Source organism: Camelus ferus, chromosome X (assembly GCF_009834535.1).
Source record: "Camelus ferus isolate YT-003-E chromosome X, BCGSAC_Cfer_1.0, whole genome shotgun sequence".
In the NCBI taxonomy this organism is placed as follows: domain Eukaryota; kingdom Metazoa; phylum Chordata; class Mammalia; order Artiodactyla; family Camelidae; genus Camelus; species Camelus ferus.
In genome coordinates, this window is record NC_045732.1 from 13726055 (window position 1) to 13745350 (window position 19296).

Consider the following 19296-nt stretch of genomic DNA (forward strand, 5'->3'; position numbering starts at 1 on the left):
CTTGGATTGGAAGAATCAATATTGTCAAAATGACCATACTAGCCATGGCATTGTGCAGATTCAGTGGAATCTTTATCAAATTACAATAGGTCAATAAATCAGCAGATGAGGTGTTGGGGCAGTGAATACTGACTTTATTTGGAAGGCTGGAAGACCAAGAAAATGGCAGACTAATGTCTTGGAGAACCATCCTACTAAAGTCAGAATTCAGGCTCCCTTTATACTACAGGAGAGGGTGTATGGTTGGTTGGTGCATACTTCTTGGTGTAGGAATTCTTTGTTCTTGTAGCTGTCCATGTGGATCAGGTCATGGTGCCCCTGTAAAACCTCTAACAAAATGTAATTTTCTATTCTGCAAATTATTGTCTTCATATAAGTGCAAAAGTATTAATATCCTTAAAGGTCAGAGCCTTGAGAATAAGGTGCTCCTGTATATTTCAGGATAAAGGCAACATTCCTTTATAAAAGGTGCAGAACTAGCAAGACTAAGCCTAGAAAACAGGGCACAGAGTTAAAGCCAAAGAAACAGATCTAATGTGGAGTCAGATTTGTTCTTTTATGTTACACCCCCAGGTGAATGACAGAATGTCTCTAGTGATTTGGCCATTGCAATCCTGTATTTGTCCCAGAGTACAATCTACATTTCTCAGCACTCTCATTGACTTTACCAGTATCACTGTAGGACCCACAGATCTGATTCTGTTAACAATTTGCTGGGTGTAAGTTCACAGTTCTTCTGTTAAAGGAGTTCCTTAGGAGAGAAGATTCTGGGAAGAAGGCAGGATAGGAAAGATCAGGAATCTATCTCTCTGCTTGACAACAATGTACTGTCAAAATGTAATGTTTGTACTGTAATGTAATGTAATGTCTTAGACTACACAGTCTGTTGAAACTTGCTGCAATGAATATGGTGCTACAGAAAATTTTTTCTGAGAGTGATTTCATTTTCTTCAGATAAATATCCAAAAGTGGAATTGGTGGATTATATGATAGTTCTATTTTTAATTTCTTCAAGAACCCCCATAATAAGGAAGAGGTTCCTTTCCACAGTAGATACAAGAACTTATCATAACACCAATAATGAACAATTCTTCCCTTTTCCCCACAAACTTGCCAACACTTATTTCTTGTTTTTTTGTAATACTCATCTGTCAGTGACCTTTACTTAAGGCCGTGGGACACAAAGCCATGATCACAGCATGTTTGTAGTATGCAGTAAATAATGATTGTACGCATGCATCAGTTATATAAGTTTTAGAACAAAGAAAATAGAAGTACGCATGCACTAGAGATATTCTGTAAGCCTCATGAACAAAGAAATTGACACTGCACGTGTGCTGGCAGAAAATAGATAAAAGTAGGACAGCTGCACCGTACCAGGTGTGTACCACCTTTGTGCAAATAGAATAAAGTGCAGTAAAGTCCATGTTTACTCCAGGTCAAGTCTGTTTTGTGGTATGGCAGCTCCTCATGCATTTTTTCCATTGGGCAGCTCACCTCCTCAAATCCCAGTTCAGCCTCCGTTCACCCTCCCACTTCAGGCTGACATCATGTTAACAGGTGTGAAGTAATGTCTTACTGTGCTTTTTAATTTGCATTTCCCTGATGATGAGTAATGTTGAGCATCTTTTCATGCACCTGTTGACCACCTGCATATCTTCTTTGGGAAAATGTCTACTTAGATCCTCTGTCCATTTTTCAATTGAAGTTTGGGTAGTATATTTTGTTTGTTTTCTATTATTTGAGTTACTTATATATTGTGGATATTAACCTCTTATCACATATATGATTTACAAATATTTTTTCCCATGATAGGCTGCCTTTTTATTTTGTTGATTGTTCCTTTGCTGTGCATAAACTCTTAATTTTGATGCAATTCAAATTCTTTATTTCTGCTTTTGTTGTCAAATCCAGAAAATCACCACCAAAACTGATGTCAAGGAGCTTATATGAAAGCTATTACTACTGCAATTACTATTATTACAATTTTTACTGTATTATTGTAATTTTAGTTTACAACTCCACATTTCATTTTCTATACAATTTAAGATACAGACACTTTTAAAACTATTGTTTATGTTTTTGGAAACATGAATAAATATGTAACTTTGCAACATCAGCAACTGGAAGAGTTGGAATGGAGCTGAAAAGGAGCAGAGTTTTTATAGATGATTGAACTTAAGTTAGTGTAAACTGAAACTAGAGTGTTACAGCTTTAGGATGTTAAATGTAAGCCCCATACTAACCACAAAGAAAACAGTTTCAGAATAAACACAAAAAGAAATTTGAAAGAAGTTTTAAAACTTTCATATTGTAAGTATTTTTTAAAATTTCTGTATATTCTAATTTTCACATCCAAAAAAAAGAAAAAAAAAACTTCTGGCTGGAAAGAGACTGCCTCTTTCATGCTAGCCAATTCTTCAAGACAGCAAGACTCAGCAGAGACCATGCCTTTGATATGCAAACTAACCAATCCAGAAACATACCTCCTATCTCTTGTTCCTATATCCCAAAAGGCAGTATTTCTCTGCCTTAAACATCCAGGGCCAGATGCGAGGCAATTAGGAACCACCCTATAGGTTAAAGTTCACCAAAATTGTTCGAATTAGCCAATCCTAACCTGTTATCCTGTCCTGCCCTTGGAAACCCCAATAAAGGCCATTCCTAAATCTTTGCTCTGTTCATGTCTTCTGATCATCCTGGCATCCTCCTCATATGGCACTGCATAGCATGGTGTTCCTCATCTTTGGAACTTATTAGTATCCTTTGTTTTTCCTAAGCCTTTCCTGTGTTTCTTCTCATGAGAACATCTGATCATTTTTTTAATAAAATATTAAAAATACAAGTTTCATTATAAAAAAAAATCAAGAAAGCACAAAAGAAGACCATAGTACAGGAAGTTAGGGACAAGAATAAGTATAAAGTGCTTACAGAAAACAAATCACAAAATGAGAGAAGTAAGTCCATCCTTACTGGTAATTACATTAATTTGTAAGTGGATTAAACTCTCCATCAAAAGAGGCAGGATAAAGGAAGGAATTTCTGACACATGCTAAAAAATGGTTGAACTTGAGGATTATGGTAAATGAAATTAAGCTGTAACTAAAAGACAAATATTGTATGATCCCACTTATACACAGTACTGAGTCAAAATCATTCAGACAGAAAGTAGAATGGTGGCTGCCAGGGGCAGGAAGAAGAAGGAATAGGGAATGCCAAGTTAACTTCTAAAGGGTATAGAGTTTCAGTTTCATCAAATGAGTAGAGTTATAAAGATGGATTGTGGTGATGATTACACAGACTGCATTTAGTATCACTGAACTGTACACCTACAAAATGTTAAGACAAAAAAATTGATGCTATGTGTATTATACCAAAATAAAATAAAGGAATCCCTAGGACAGTGGTTTCCTAAATGAATTTAGTTGTAAACTTGTGTTTCATTTTCAAAGTTTCAATGGGGATGCTCCTTGGTTCCCCTTGCCTTTTGACTATCTTTTAGGGATCACAATCAGCCCCACAATACAATGAATAAACATCAAAGTCAAAGCACTCAACTTCCTTAGTCCCTTCATTTGCCTATACTTTTCACTGCACATGCTAGGGAATTTCCTTTCTTCCATGCATGTGATGGAAAAGAGGGACAAAGGAAATCTCACAGGGATGAAAGATTTACGAAGCAAAATGGCCAAAGACTTTACATTTTGATTCGTAAGTAGGTATTTTGATCTTCATCCAAAGTTCTTCTGTATATAAAACTCCTAAAACCCTTGTAATTTCCTAAGCAATGAGAACAATAGATGCATCTTTTATTCTAATATCTAGCTTTTGTTGCTAGCTTCTGAAATTGCCCCAAAGAAATCATGAAGGTGAAATCAGTGTCATTTTTTACTCATAAAACAAGCTTGTTTCAACTATGAGTTTATGTTAATAAGGGGGCTTTTGCAAAGCCCTAGATGATGACTGGATGGAGGCTAAAATATTTATACAAAGTGAGTCTGTGTGGGAGATTTTCTTCAAAAATGAAAGAAAGAAGTGAATGGAAGTGGGTAGGACAAAACTGACCATGACTGATCCATGTTGAAGTTGGTTCAGAAGACCATGGGGATTTATTTGACTATTTTTATACATTTTAAGTCTCCCTAACTTTAAATTAAAAAAAAAAATCCCACTTGGTTCATTAGATCACTAGTTTAAGAAATGCTTGCAAACAACTGAATTAGAGAAAACACAGACAAAAACTAAGAAATACTAATTATACTTATTTGCACAACAAAAGAATATTTATTTAAGCAGTTATCAACCAAAATTTGACAATTCTGTGATCATAGGAAGTAAAAAACAAATCCTTTCACCTACAGTTCTATTTTTTAAAAGGGTTAGTGACAGAATTTTGATAGTTCACTGAAAATGGGTATCAACATTAGCAATCCCAGCTCTGACCACCCTGACTATCGCTGCCAATAAAATATGGCAGCTTTCTTAATCAGAAAGCAAACATATAAACAAGTTATGTCATACAACTTACGATGTTTCTATGACGTCAGCAATTTATTCTAGTGTCTAGAATAGTGCCAGTTGAGGTGCTCAGTAAATGCCTGTTTTATTAATAAAGTAACGAATACATGAAAAATATATAAATGAGTTCTAAATCTTTGGGGGGGGGCGCGGAAGGGCAGGTTAATTAGGTTTATTTATTTTTAGCGCAGATACTGGGGGCTGAACGCAGGACCTCATACAGGCTAAGCCTTTGCTTTACCACTTGAGCTACAGCCTCCCTGAAATGAGTTCTAAATCTTAACTGAGGGAATATAGCATTTCATGTCACTTAATGATAAGGACATAAAGCTTAAGGGTACACAAAAAACAACCATAAAGCAACAGAATTTTTCTGATCATATAAAACACACTCTTAGCAGTGTTAGCTAGTCAGAAGCTGCAAAGCAAGCCCTTCATCTGCTCAACCACAGCCTCTAATACTGATCATTTGTTTTTTCCACCATGAATAATGAACACTCAAGAAGGGGTCCTTGGTGGGCAGCACAGAATTTATCTTCAGTTGTCTTGATTTTACTTCCTTACTACAATTCTGTGCAGCTATAAAAGCAACCATATGCAAGGCAAAGCAGGGAAAAGTAAAACAGAAAGTTGGGAAACACAGGAGGCCAGTACACTGCCACAGAAGTAGGCACTTTTTTTTTTTAATTGGTAAAGGTGGGATTTAAAACAACAAAAATCCCCCAACTCTCTAGGAAAGAAACACTTCCAAATGGAAACCTGTCTGAGTTGAGGATATGGTTTATAAAGGTGTATGTCAAACAATGAAGTTTATTGAAAAATATTTCTTTGGAGCATTTCTATATTGGCCCTGAGACATAAATAAATAAATATCTGCATGCTCTACATTCCAGTAGCAAGCAGTTCTCTGTTGGATTTTAAAGTTTCAATAGTTCAGGAAAGATAGAGAGGGCATAACTGTCTTCATTGGCTTAGCCAAGCTGTTTGCTTGGCTGCTAATTTCTAGTAAGTAATGCTTTGTAAGTCTTTACTTCCACTGTGAGTATGTATACTAAGAAACTGACCAAAAAAAAAAAAAAAAAAAAAAAAAAAAAAAACCAAACAAAAAAAAACTTAAAAAATAAAGATTTGAAGTACAAATAGATAGCAACAGATGACATCTGTAAGCAGCATAAAGCTTTCAGTCAGTACTACTGACAAACTCTAATGCCCATATTATGTTTAACATCAATGAAATGAGATTTTAAAAATTACAACTTTAATTCAATTTCAAAGAAAGACAGGTTACACTAGGGAAGACATTACAGGCTAATCAAAAAAGAACCTATGATTAAGAAATTTTCAAGGGAAAAGAGAGAGAAGAAAGACACAGGAAGAGCTGGATTTTCTTTTACATTTGTGTGACTTAGCTAGTTTACTCATCCAAAGCTTCATGGAGGAGACTGCATTTTATATATAATTAGTATACATTAGGCAAAATGTTATATCATCTGGCATTTTAAAAGAATATTTATGCGGTATTATTAAATAGAAATGTCTTTTGTCATGAGTTAGTTCTAAGATTTCTGAAGAAATACTGGGTAGACCCCAGTGGGGGGTGCGGGAGCTCTGATTTAAAGCACACACTCTCCTGGGAGTGACTCGCTGGGTAACTTGCGTTACCCACAGACGCCTGCTTCTTCAAAAGAGCGCCTTCAGAGGCGGTCAGGTCTACGTGGTGACTGTCTCCATCAGCGGGGCCACTGCCCCACTGAGATCGCGTGTTCCTACGTCTCCTCTCAGGTTCCATCAGGACAGAGCGGCAGAGCGGGGCTCCACCACCACCTTCCTGGTTGGTCAGGATCAGATGAAGCGGACTCAAAAGGCGGGGCTGCCCGAGGCCGGGTGAGGACGGCTATGTGGCCGGTCACCGTGGACAGGCCACGGGGGCTCGGGAACCGGCTTCAGACTCGCGGTGCGCACGGAAAGGCGCACGGAAGGCAAGACGGAAACGAGGGGCCATCGTGGGAGAGCGAGGTCTGCCAGGCGCACACGGCACTGACTGGGGACCGAACCCCTGCGCGTGGCATCTTAACAGAACACAGAAGGTGTGAAACTTACAATGAACGTGATAAATGCACACACGGGAAACAGACATGAGTGACGAGTTTAGCACAGAGCGTTTGCATTTCAGGTGTGAGAAACAAAACCGGCCCCAAAGTTCCATTCTACTGCATGACAAATACTGAAGAACAAAATTTCAGTCTTAAAATATATCCCAAAGTCGGTATTTTCCTTCAATGAGGAATAAAAGTACTATAAATAAATTACAATACAGTGAATTTGCCTGAATTCACTTAGTTTCATTCTTCCAGGATTCAAGTCAAATATAACACTGCAGAAATTGTACAATCAAGGCACAACAGTTGCTCTTTTATAAAAACAAACAAACCTGTCTTGAGATGTTAATTTTACAAGGAAAAACCAAGCCCTGTTGACATGACTATCATAAAATGCATATTTATAGACTTTAAAAATCAAAATGTGTATATTAATAACTTTGCACACATATTTTAAAGACAAACTTAGCTACTCTAAGAATTTCATGGAAATAAAACAGGCAGAATCAATGCATCATCAAACATCATCAACTGGCAGAGGAGGTATGTTAATCCTTGGTCTTGTGAAAAATGCTATCTTCTCCCTGGGTTTCAAAAGAATTACAGGTTAGAAAATGATCTGGAGACATTGAGACTTGGCAGGAAGCTCCCATATCAATGATGGCTTTTCTTTTTCACAGAGTAACTAGAATTTGAATTTCCATATCTGTTTGTATACAAATTTTCAAAATTTTAATACTACGTATGTATTACCCATATGAGGACAGGGATTTATCTCCAGTGCCTAGAACAGTGTATATGTTTAGGAAGTGATCTGTAAATGTTTGTCTACTAACCAATGAATAAATTTTAAAAGTATATGATTATATGAATTCTAAAATCAGAACTTTAGAAACTAGTTATAAGCATCTTATATTACTTTATGATAGACAAAAATTAAAGGTACTGAGAAATTCAAAGCTAAAACAGTCAGGCAACTATATTGATAATGACACTTTCCTACAGTCTAGGATGTTTTAATCTAAAGTTAATTTTAAAAGCAAAGATAAACATACATCAACACATGTAAATTATGGCAAACCAAAAAAAAAACTGTTATAAGAGCAGGTAAGTAAATTATGTTCACTATATGAAATTAGTAATGAAAAAATAGGTAGTGTAACATTATATGGTAACACTTAATAAGCTAAATGCAAAATTTAAAATAACTGGCATGAAAGAGCTACACAAAAAAAAAAAAAAGAAGAAGAAGAAGAGCTGGATAAATCCTGCCAAGGCTAACAGCTGCGGGGAGTCCTGCTTTGTTCTCCTGGGGGTCGTTTTCAGTCCTGCCTTTACTTTTATAAGGACAAGGGTTTGAGGGTAAAGAGCCAGAGGGACAGTGAGGCCCGGGCTTCTGCCCACCTGAACGTCTGCACTTGGATGGGCTCCTTGAGGTTCTGCCCGCGCAGCTGGCACACCCCTTTGGAGGCCTTCTTCAGCATCTTCTCGGCTGCCTGCTCTTGATGGAAGTCACGTTTGGTCTGTCTTGTCTGGAACAGAGGATGGACAAGCTGGTTTGACTTGTAGTTTTCAGGAAAAGCGAGTGCAGCCCCTTCCAGCTCTGGGGACCCCAAGGGGAGAAAAGCCGGCCCAATCAGCAAGCTACCACCAGGGAATCCTCCTGGGAGCTCCTCTGGGCTCACGGCTCGCAGACGGGGGACCCAGGGACCCTCCCTCCAGGCCCCTCACACAGCTATGTTGGAACCACGGAGGACAAAAGCCGCCGGCCGGAGGAAGGGGAACCCAGCTCCCCATGGGGAGGCTTGATGGGTCAAGCAGAGCTGGCCCAGATGCCCAGGCGCGGCGAGGTGGCCGGGCGGGGCTCCTTACCTGCCTCTCGGCCTCCCGCAGCAGGCTCCGGAAGCGCTCGTCCCGCAGCACCCAGGCCGGGAGGTCGGTGTGGCCTTGCAGCTGGGCGTCCTCCAGGCGCTGGCACAGCTCGCGCAGGGCGCCCAGCTCCTTGTTCAGCTGCCGCTGCCGCGTCCGCGACGCCTGGAGGTCCAGTTCCAGGTCCCGGGACGTGCGGGCCACTAGCTCAACCACCAAGGACCTGCAGGGCTGTGGAAACAGCTATGAATGGGCAGGTGCGGAGACAATGACAGCCTAAGCCCTTCTAGCACACAGGGGAAGCAATTACTGGAGGGAGATGTCTCACAGTATGGCCCAATACTAATACAACATCAATCTGGGTGAGATGATGCTAAACCTCCAGTCTAGCAACTCAGTGACAGCAGGCTGTTTGCTTTAATGAAGACCTTATGGCTTTTTGCAAGTGCAAAGCCACAGACTTTTATACCGCACTGGAAGAATTAAAAATGGGTACACTCTTCCTGAACTGTTATTTGACCAAGCTTTAAATACCTACAATGTACATTGTCTTTGGTTCTAAAATGTCAATGCAAAGGTGGTCTGATTAACGTTTACAATTGGGAAAAAAAGAACTGTAAGTGTAACAAGTAAGTTAATTAAATAACTTGCAAGGCTAGCATAAAATTTTACCATTTCAAAGAGCTGGAAAAAATTGCTAATGTGGAAACATTGTGATGATTCACTGTACAAGAAGGAAAGTATATTAAAAAACCAATGAGTACCTTTTTTTTCTTCAAAAATTTAACATACAGATATGTGTGCAATATATAACGAATCAAAACTCTTCCATGCTACAAGTCTCAGTTAAACAAATATGCTGTGCTCATTAAGTCATAACATCAAAAAAGATTCTGTATGTGTGGTTTTAGACCAGAGCTTTCCATCCAACTGGAAAAATTCCCAAGGATGATAGTTATTACAACAAAATCATAAACCCATGAGCATAACGAACTGTTTACTGGACAGTAAAATGTATGTGTAACATTCTTTAAGCATATACTTTGTAACACTTTTAAACAACAATACTATTTTATGTGTATGTATTATAACACAATTTAAATGAAATATATGCACTGACTTAATAAACATACATACATTTTGAAGAACAAAAAATTCATAGTTCAGTAGCCCTCTTATGGGGGGCAGCTGTGAGATATCTTGCAAAATCTACCAACACTTCTGATTGTCACTATTAGGAAAGGATTACTATTGCCAAGAAGCAGAAGAGACAAGGAATGCTGCTACAAGTTCTGATACAATGGGAAGCCCCTACAACAAAGAATGATCTGTCCTCAAATGTTACTTAGTGTTGCTGTTGAGAAACACTTGTGACTGAATTATGTATTATAATTATCAGTCATCAGCTACTCTTAAACACAACTACCCCCATAGTAATATGGGACTTTTTATTTTTCATTAAAAGCATACTTGTATGTTAAAACCAGATAACTACTAGCTTACAAACTGAAGCAGCAATGCTTTGCAAACAGGTATGGTGTGGAAAATCACTTGGTGGTTAAAGAAAATAAAACCATGAAGAACAACCTCAGATGTTTAAAACCTCCAGATTTTAAAACTATGTACATGCTCCTGTGAAAAGGAATTCTTATTACATAGAAATGTTTGTTTCCTAGTACTGCATTTAAGAATATAAAGATGGCATTATTATAAGAAATACATTTCATTATTATTATCAGATATTTTATACTTGAAAATTAGCCAACTTGCTAAAATTCTTTTTAACCTCAAAATCAATATGTGGGGGATTTTCATGGTCATTCCATAGATATGCAGTGCAGAGAGGCAAGAAGTTTGCATCTCCTGATGAATTTGTTTCCAGCTGAGGTCAAGAAGGCAATCTTTCTATTTCAGCTCTCAAATTGTAAATAGGTGTTCTTTTCACAGTGTATTGTGCCATATTTTCACCCTTTTTCTGGTAACTTCACTATTCAAAATGACTACAAAGGCATTTTTTTGCTGATGGTCCATCTGGTGATTCTAAGGGGAAGAAGGCTGTATATATTCTGGAGAAAATATCTCTTATATGAGCTTTATTCAGGAACTGTAGTCCTGATGCCCATGAGTTCAATGTGAATGAATCAACAATATATATTAAATAAAGTGTCTGTAAACAGAAACACACATAAAACAAGATTATGAGTTGACTGATGAAATTACATTTGTGAATTAAAAATAAAAATATTATTTAAAATATTATTTTTAATTAATATTACCTTCAAAATTAGCAAAAACAAAGACTTCAATTTTAGTCTATGGAGCACACACCTGTTCATAGCAAAGAGTTCGTCTTTCCAAAATGTTTCGGACAAATGGGCACTTCCGAAATAGCGCTGAACTGTCACTGTCACTACGATAAAGCTGCACCAAAAAGAACAAGTTTCAGACACACTTTGTCAGAAATTCAACACTCATTCTCTGTATGTATTATGCTTTGAATTCTTTTTTTTTTTTTTTCCACACAGATACTGAAGTGTATGTGTCTTCTGGAGCTTTTGCCCGGTCTTTCGGTTTTAGTTAAGCTATTGAAGCATTGAACTGAAACACAAAATACCACAAAAAAAGCAAAATGAAAAACACCAGCCCTCCTTCACATCCATCACTGGAACTAACTGAAGTTTCCAGCCTAATCAAGCCAACACAATTTTCGTCCTGTCAATGCCAACTCCACTTGATATGGTGTGATACTCATAAGAGCCCATACTGCTCTCAGCACTTGTCACTTTGTACCAATCATTCTTGATCAGTCTCAACTGCTGTGTTTCTAATTTGCCAAGAGCTAGGAAGAAATAGTGTCCCAAAAAAGAGCCTGATTCCTGGTACCAGGACAAGCCCACACCACTAACTAATGCCTGCTCTGCTGGTCAAAGGAAAAGGCTTGCTTTTCAAAAGAAAAATAAACAATGCCAATTTCAAGGGAGCTGATTAAATCATGCATTTCATTTGGTAGGAGGTTCTCACTTCAAGGTCAATGTGTATCTGTGAGAAAGTAAACTCCTTGCCTTCATGTTCTTATTTTCCATGCCAGTGTAACTCAGATTTCTGGAGACGCTGAGGCATTGCGTTAACATGCCTCCCAATCATCAGAAACATGTATAAAAACAGAGACCTCTAAAAGCATCACAGTTAGTGCAGGCCTTCATGCCAGGACTGTCTCTGGGCATGTAAAGGGCCTCCTCCTTCATTCTGCATCCTTCTCAAAAAGCCAGCTAGAGTCTGCTCTGCAGGGTTCGGACAGGAGTCAAGGATAAGGAAGGGTTGCAAGGAAAGCCTTCTATCCTGCACTTCTGGCTACTCAATTAAGCTTTGGGCCTAGCAAGGCTGCAACCTGAAGGGGCACAAGTGCTCGAGCCTGACCCTGGATGCCCGGGGCATCAGCCTGGACATCCCACTGCATAAAGAGAAGGGTCTCACAACATGAAAATGTGGCCACTGGAACCTATCTCCTGCTGTTCCCTCCTGTGAGGAGAGGATCACCCTCCCAAAGAAAGGGTGGCTCCTTGCTCAGCTCTTGGCAGTTGCCTCTAAGTCCCGAGAATGTCCTAAGTATCTTTGTTGACATGGGACCTTGGTCCAAGACATACAGTCCTGGTTAACAATGTGATTACTGTGGGGGCCCAGGGCCACCAGCTTGATGCCTGGAGGTGCTGCAGACTAGAGTCAGCCATGCAGGCAACCAGCTGTGCTTACCTAATCAACCCCCACAAAGCTTGATGCAATACCCTGCCTGGCAGGATCCTGTGCATGTTGTCACTGGTCACTACTCAGAGAAGCTAGTGCTCCAGCATGACTCCCCTTGGGTGAGAACAGCTGGAAGCTGGTGCCTGGACTCTCCAAAGCACACCCCTCTGCACCTCTCCCTCCTTGGTTCTGGTCCACACCCTGCAATGCAGGATGGTGGGATCATGGAGTCGGAATTTCTCGGAATTCATGGAGTCCTAGCAAATTTCAGAGGCTAAGGGTGGACCTGGGGAGCCCTTAACCGCACTCCCAGTCTCCTGGGCAGGTCTGAGGGTCTGCTTCTCTCCTACAATCTGACTCTGGCTTTGCCCTAAAGGAGTAGCTCCCCGGCAGCCCTTTGAAGGGAAGGTGCTTCTCCAACAGGCCCGGCTCACAGGTGGGGAAGGTCACAGCCCTCCTCAACCCCAGCGCCCTCTCCAGGCCGCTGCCTCGTGACCACTCATCCTCTATGATGCTTTCCTCACCTAGTCCATGCAGTCACTGTCCCACAGCCATGGTCAGCCAACCTCCAACATGCTGTCCTGCTTTATGTGCCACAGTGTGTGGGGTCTCCCTGGCTACATATCCCAGCATCCTCAACCCTGTGTGCATATCAGAACCACATGGAGCTTCCCAAACCTCGGCTACTGGCCCCTCCCCACCCGTGCTCCTGAGGACTCCTGGGTGTGGAACCCAGGCACAAGCATTTTGTGAAACCCCCTAACATGACTGGTTTGCAAGGTGAAGACAAGGTTGAGAACCATCCAGCGTCTCCCACTACCGCCCACAGGGTGCAAATTTACAAGTGGGGGGTCACACCCCCTGCCTTAGCACCCTGAGTCTTCAGGACTGCAACCTTCCTGGAACCCCAGACATAGCTCTACTTCAGAGCTCCTAACCACTCAGTGACCTGACTTCCTGATCTCAACCCTAGGCAGGACAGTCCCTGTTTCCATCTGTTACTCCTCAGACTGATGGAGCAATGATTCGCCCTGCTTCCTGACCGGGAGCTTGTGCACACCCAGCACTACAAATCTGGGGAGACACACCAGGATCCTGAAGAAATCCAGACTTAGATTTGCACAGGGTGGCAGGGTGAGGAAACCAACACCAATTTCATGCCCACACATGCAGGGTGCTCGCTGATTAGTATTATTTGTGAGAACAGATATGCCTTTTGGCATAAAGAAGTGAAAAATAAAACACAATCTAAGAGGAATAAAGAAAGCCACTATGCAAGTGGCAAAGGAATTGAACCTACTCTGCAAATGTACTGGCTTCGTGCTCCAGGCGAGAAGGTCTGGGAATGGACGATTGTGCTGCTCCGGAAGAAGGGCGAGACACAAGTCCGGCGGCCAGGCCTCTCCTTCAGAATACTCACTACTTCTAGGAAGAGATCTTCTGTGTTGGTTTCCTTATCAACCTAGATAGCAATTGATTTGTTACCATGAATTTTTCTAGAGTGCAAGCAATCAACTTCATGTGAACCATTTTTCCCTTCTGCACTTGGAATTGTAACTGGCATTTCACACTGAACACATCCAAAACAGAACTTCTGACACCCCCACACACCTTCTCCTTTGACAAGGGTCTCCACTTTCCATATGCTCCAGCAGAGAAATGTTCATGTCACTGTGGACCCATCTCTTTCATATACCCTCTATCCAGTCCAATATCAAATTCTGATAACTCTATGTTCCAGATTAAGCCTGTAATGACCTCCTGTCACCAACCCTCCACCTGGGTCACTACCATCTTGTGTCTCTTCCAGATCCCATGCCTCCCTCCTCCCTTCCAACTCTTGCCAACACAGCAACCATGGACATCCTGGTAAAACTGAAGTCAGACCCAGCAATTACACTTCTAGGTGTACACCTAAAATAAATGAAAACAGGTGTTCACACAAACACTTTCACACAAATGTTCAAGAATCCTTATTTAAACAGCGAAAAGACAGAAGTAGTCCAAATGTCCACGGACAGATCAATATATAAAATTTGGCATACTCACAAAGCAGACTACTACTCAGCTGTAGGAAGGAGTGGAGTTCTGATAGATACAATACAGATGTACCCTGAAAACATTCGGCTGAGTGAAAAAAGCCAAGCACAAAATATAAACATATATTGCTAAGAAGGATGTCAAATAGCATAACACCTATGTTTTCTTCAAGGAGTTTTATGGTTTTAGGTCTTACACTTAAGTCTTAAATCCATTTTAAAATGGGATGGGAAAGTAGTCCAGTTTGATTCTTCTGTATGAAGCTGTTCAGTTTTCCCAAAACCATTTATTGAAAAGGCTGTCATTTCCCCATTGTATTTTCTTGCCTCCTTTGTCATAGATTAGTTGACCATGTAAGTTTTGATTTAATTCTAGGTCTTCTACTCTGTTCCATTGATATATGTGTCTTTTTTTGAGCCAACACCACAGAAGGCTTTTTTCTTTTTCTTTTCTATCATAGGTTATTTACAAGATCCTGAATACAGTTCCCTGTGCTCTACAGTAGGTCCTTGCTATTTATCTATTTTATATACAGTAGGTTGTGTCTGCTAATTCCAAACTTCTAATTTATACCTCTTCCCCTATGGTAACCCTAAATTTGTTTTCTATCTCTGTATGTCTGTTTCTGTCTTGTAAGTAAGTTCATTTGCATTATTTTTTTAGATTCCAAACAGTTATCATACTGTTTTGATGACTGTAGCTTTGTAGTTATCAGTCAGGGAGTGTGATACCTCCAGCTTTGTGCTTCTTACTGAAGGTTGTTTTGCTCATTTGGGGTCTTTTGTTTCCATAGAAATTTTAGAATTATTTGTTCTAGTTCTGTGAAAAATGCCTTTGGTATTTAGATACAGATTGCCCTGAATCTGTCATTTTCACATTAATTCTTCCAATCCATAAGCATGGTACATCCTTCCATTTGTTTGTGTTGTCTTCAGTTTCTTTCATCAGTGACTTACAGATTTCTGAGTACAGGTCTTTTACCTCCATGGTTACATTTATTCCTAGGTATTTTATTCTTTCTTATGCAACTGTAAATTGAATTGTTTTCTTAATTTCTCTTTCTGGTAATTCACTCAGTTTATAGAACTGCAACAGACATCTATTAATTTTATATCCTTTAATTTTAAATGTTGCCACTTTACCAAATTCACTGTTGAGGTCTAGCAGTATTTTGCTAGTGTCTTAAGGATTTTTTTTTGTACAATACTATGTCATCTGTGTATAGTGACAATTTTAGTTCTTCCTTTCCAATTTGGATTCCTTTTATTTCTTTTTCTTGTCTGATTGCTATGGCTAGGACGTCCATGCTATGTTGAATAAAACTAGTAAGAGCAAGCATCCTTGCCTTATTCCTGCTCTTTGAGGAAATGCTCTCAGCTTTACACCACTGAGTATGACGTGAGCTATGGGCTTATCATATTTGGCCTTTATTATGTCAAGGTACGTTCTCTTTATACCACTTTGTTGACAGTTTTTATCATAAAATGGATGTTGAATTTTGTCAAACCTTTTTTTTCATCTACTGTGATGATCATAATTTTATCCTTCAGTTTGTTAAAGTGCTGTATCATATGGATTGATTTGTGGATACTGAGTAATTCTGGCATCCCTAGGATACATCCCAGTTGATCATGATGTATGATCCTTTTAATATATTGTTGGATTTCATTTGCTAATATTTTGTTGAGGATTTTCCACCTATGTTAATCAGTTTTCCACCTATATACTGGCCTATACTTTTTTTGTGTGATGTCTCTTTTTCAAAAAATATTTTTTGGGGGTAATTAGCTTCACTGATTGATTGGTATGTTGGTTGGTTGACTGATTGATTGACTGACTGACTGACCAACTGATGGTGCTGGGGATTGAACCCATGACCTCATGCATGCTAACCACCCACACTGACCGTTGAGCTCTATACCCTCCCCCTTGTCTCTGTTCAGTTTTTGGTGATGCTGGCCTCATGGAATGAATTCATATGTGTCCATTCCTCAGTAATATTCTGGAATAGTTTGAGAAGGATAGGTGTTAATTTTTCTTTAAATGTTTTGCAGAATCAACCTGTGAAGTTATCTCATCTTGGATTTGTGTATTGGGAGTTTTTAAATTACTGATTCAATTTCATTACTGCTAATTGGTCTGTGCATATTTTCTCTTTCTTCCTGAATCAGTCTTTGTAGACTGCATGTTTCTAGGAATTTATCCATTTTTTATAAGTTGTCCATCCATTTTACTAGCATAAAGTTGTTCATAGTAATCTCTTATGATCCTTTATATTTCTGTGGTGTCATTTGTAACTTCTTTTTTCATTTCTGATTTTATTTAGGGTCTCTTATTTTCTTGATAAGTCTGACTAAAAGGTTTCCAATTTGTCTTAATCCTTTCAAAGAACCAGTCTTAATTTCATTGGTATTTTCCTTCTTTTTTATTTTTTTAAGTCTCTTTCATTTATTTCTGCCCTGATCTTTATTGTTTCTTTCCTCTAACTCTGGATTTTCTTGATTCTTCTTTTTCTAGCTCCTTTAGGTATACACACACAAAAAAAACCCCAAAACACCAAAAAAACTTCCGAACTCGGATTTTTGAGTCTGAGGCAGAATCTTTCAGTGGAATTGCTGGCTTATATGGTAGTTCTACTTTTAACCTTTTCAGAAATCTACATTCTGTTTTCCTTAGTGGCTGTACTACTTTACAGTCCTTTATACAGATCTTTATAAATACAAATTCATACTTCTAAATGTAAACCCTTTCTAAAATGATAAATCTTTCTAAAAAAGCAAAACCAGCTTCCCTAACATATTATGCTCCAGCAACACCTTTGACTACCTTGAACTCTGTTGTATTTTACTGAGTCACCTTGTCTGTGGCTCCCAGGACAAGACTGTTCATTTCCTTGCTGTTGAATCTGCAATGCCTATCATCTACCACATGCACATGGAAATAGAGGATATAGATGATGAACCAACAACGGGGGGATCTAAGTGAAAGGTATGTGAATATCCATTGTATGATTCCAGCAACTTTTCTGTAGATTTGAAGTGTTTCAAGATTAAAAGTCAAGGGAGTAAGACACACCAAACTAGCCTCCCCTAGCCACTCTCCCCTATTTAGGCCAAGGACTTTAAAGGTCTTAGAAAGCTGAATGATGGCAGTGACTGACAGCCTAACACAGAATATCTCCTTCAGAGACACCACGCATGCTGTAGCATGGGGAGCTACCAAGGGGGTGGATTTCACTTCTCCCAGTATTTGTGTTTTGGAGTGAGATCAGGGGCCACAGTGATAAGATGTTTGATGAGCTAAACAGCTGAGAAAAATAATTTCAATTGAGCACTGATACAGTGTCTCCCAGCTTCACTGGGATCCTTAGACATTTGTCACCACAGACCTGAAAGGTTCCCTAACTGTAGATGAAAGTGACAAACACATTAAAAGCAGGTGAACAGAAGGGCCAAAATGCTGCTTCGCTGTTCTTAATGTCACAAGGGAGCAAAACTACAAAGTCCAAACCCTTAGGGACCCAGGAAACACCCTGAGTCATGATGTGTGGCCCTGAAGATGGGAATCAGTCATTACCAGAAGGCAGGTAAATGACTAAGAAACCACCCTTTTTAGCTGTAGTTGTCCTTTCCTTTTAATTTACAGTTGCCAGACATTTCCAGGGTACCCGCTGGGCACACTTTAAGCTGTTTACTGATCTTAGACCACGCACTGCTTTTCCTCGGCTCTCAGTCAAATACTGCCGGATGCCATGCCGTCCTGTGCCTGCGCACGAGCCTACCTGCTTCAGTTTCTTTCTGCCCACCTCCTCCACCAATTCCCTCACATGGGGCACACACCCCTCCTGCCAGGGCAGTGCCCAGTATGGGAGGCAAACCCTCAGGGGCTCCGTCAAATCCCTTGACCTTTTCTCCTTACCTTAATAGTTGGGGGCCGAAGTTTCTCGGGGCTGTAAGGATCCGCCTGGCCCGCAAACGTCTGTCTGTGGATGGAGTCGATGCCAACGGAGCAGGGCTCTGGGTGTGGGGGGCTGGTCTGGGCACAGCTGCTGCAGCCACTATCCACCGAGTCGGCTTGCCAACTCCTGAAGGTGGACAGAGCAAAAAGCCCCAAAACGTTCATCAAGGGACTGAGGTCACTGCTGCATTCAGAACACGGCAGCAGAGATGCCCAATATTTGCTTTCAGTGACTGTAGACTGTTGATTTTTCTCATAAAGTGAAAGGCATTTATGTTTTCTAGGGAAAATGGTACTATAAGGCCTTTCATTAAGGGTGTCTGTCTGTCTATCCCACCCAATTTCAGCAGCTGAAGATGCCAGGATCCCAGAACCCTGCCCCGACCCCTTCCACCTTCCTGCCCATCCCTGAACCCCTGAACACACACCCTCCCCTCCACCATGCACTTTCCCTCCTGAAAATAAATTTCTTTGAAAAGAAATCCAGAGAAACCTATTAGAAGGAAGTAGCAAGCTTTGGAAACAGGCTGCTCTTTATGAAAAAACATGTACGAAAAGCAATATGGAAGTGGCTCCAGAAAGGACCCGATGGAGAGCAATCACTTGAGGTGCCTGCTCATCTGAGCTCTTCCTGCAACCACAGATGGGTCTGCACCCACTGAAGGTTCACCCACAGCCTGCTTCGGAAAACGTAAAGGGGCCTCACGTGATTCCACTTGGAAGAAACGCCCAGAACAGGCCAATCTATGGAGACAGCGGGAAGCTGAGCGGTGGCCAATGGCCGGGGCGAGGGGGAACGGGCTGACCGCTAACGCATGTGGCGTTTCTCTCCAGCATGATGAAAATGCCCTAAAATCGGGTGTGCGGACAGTGCTACAAGTCTGTGCCTGCACTAAAAACCATCAAATTGTCCACTCAAATGGGTGAGTTGTACGGTAGAGAGATGATATTAAATAAAGCAGTTAAAAACCAAAACCAAAACTTAAAGGGCGCTACTGTATTCAATCTGGGCAGAGCGGAGTCAGTCAGCATTCCCCTCTTTGAGAGAAATCCGGGAACAGGAGGGAAGGTG

General features: G+C 40.4%; 1 protein-coding gene across 1 annotated transcript in view; it reads right to left on the reverse strand.

The window, feature by feature from the left end:
- Positions 1-4264: 4264 nt before the first annotated feature.
- Positions 4265-19296, reverse strand: part of LOC102508034 (protein WWC3-like) — a 50796-nt gene continuing 35764 nt past the window's right edge. The window contains exons 11-16 of the mRNA XM_032474417.1: positions 18186-18351; positions 13528-13689; positions 10815-10907; positions 8490-8717; positions 8022-8149; positions 4265-7201 (exon numbers count right to left, since the gene is read on the reverse strand). Of these exons, the coding sequence (XP_032330308.1) occupies positions 7135-7201; positions 8022-8149; positions 8490-8717; positions 10815-10907; positions 13528-13689; positions 18186-18351 (844 nt within the window). The 3' untranslated portion in view covers positions 4265-7134. The remainder of the gene's footprint in view (positions 7202-8021; positions 8150-8489; positions 8718-10814; positions 10908-13527; positions 13690-18185; positions 18352-19296) is intronic.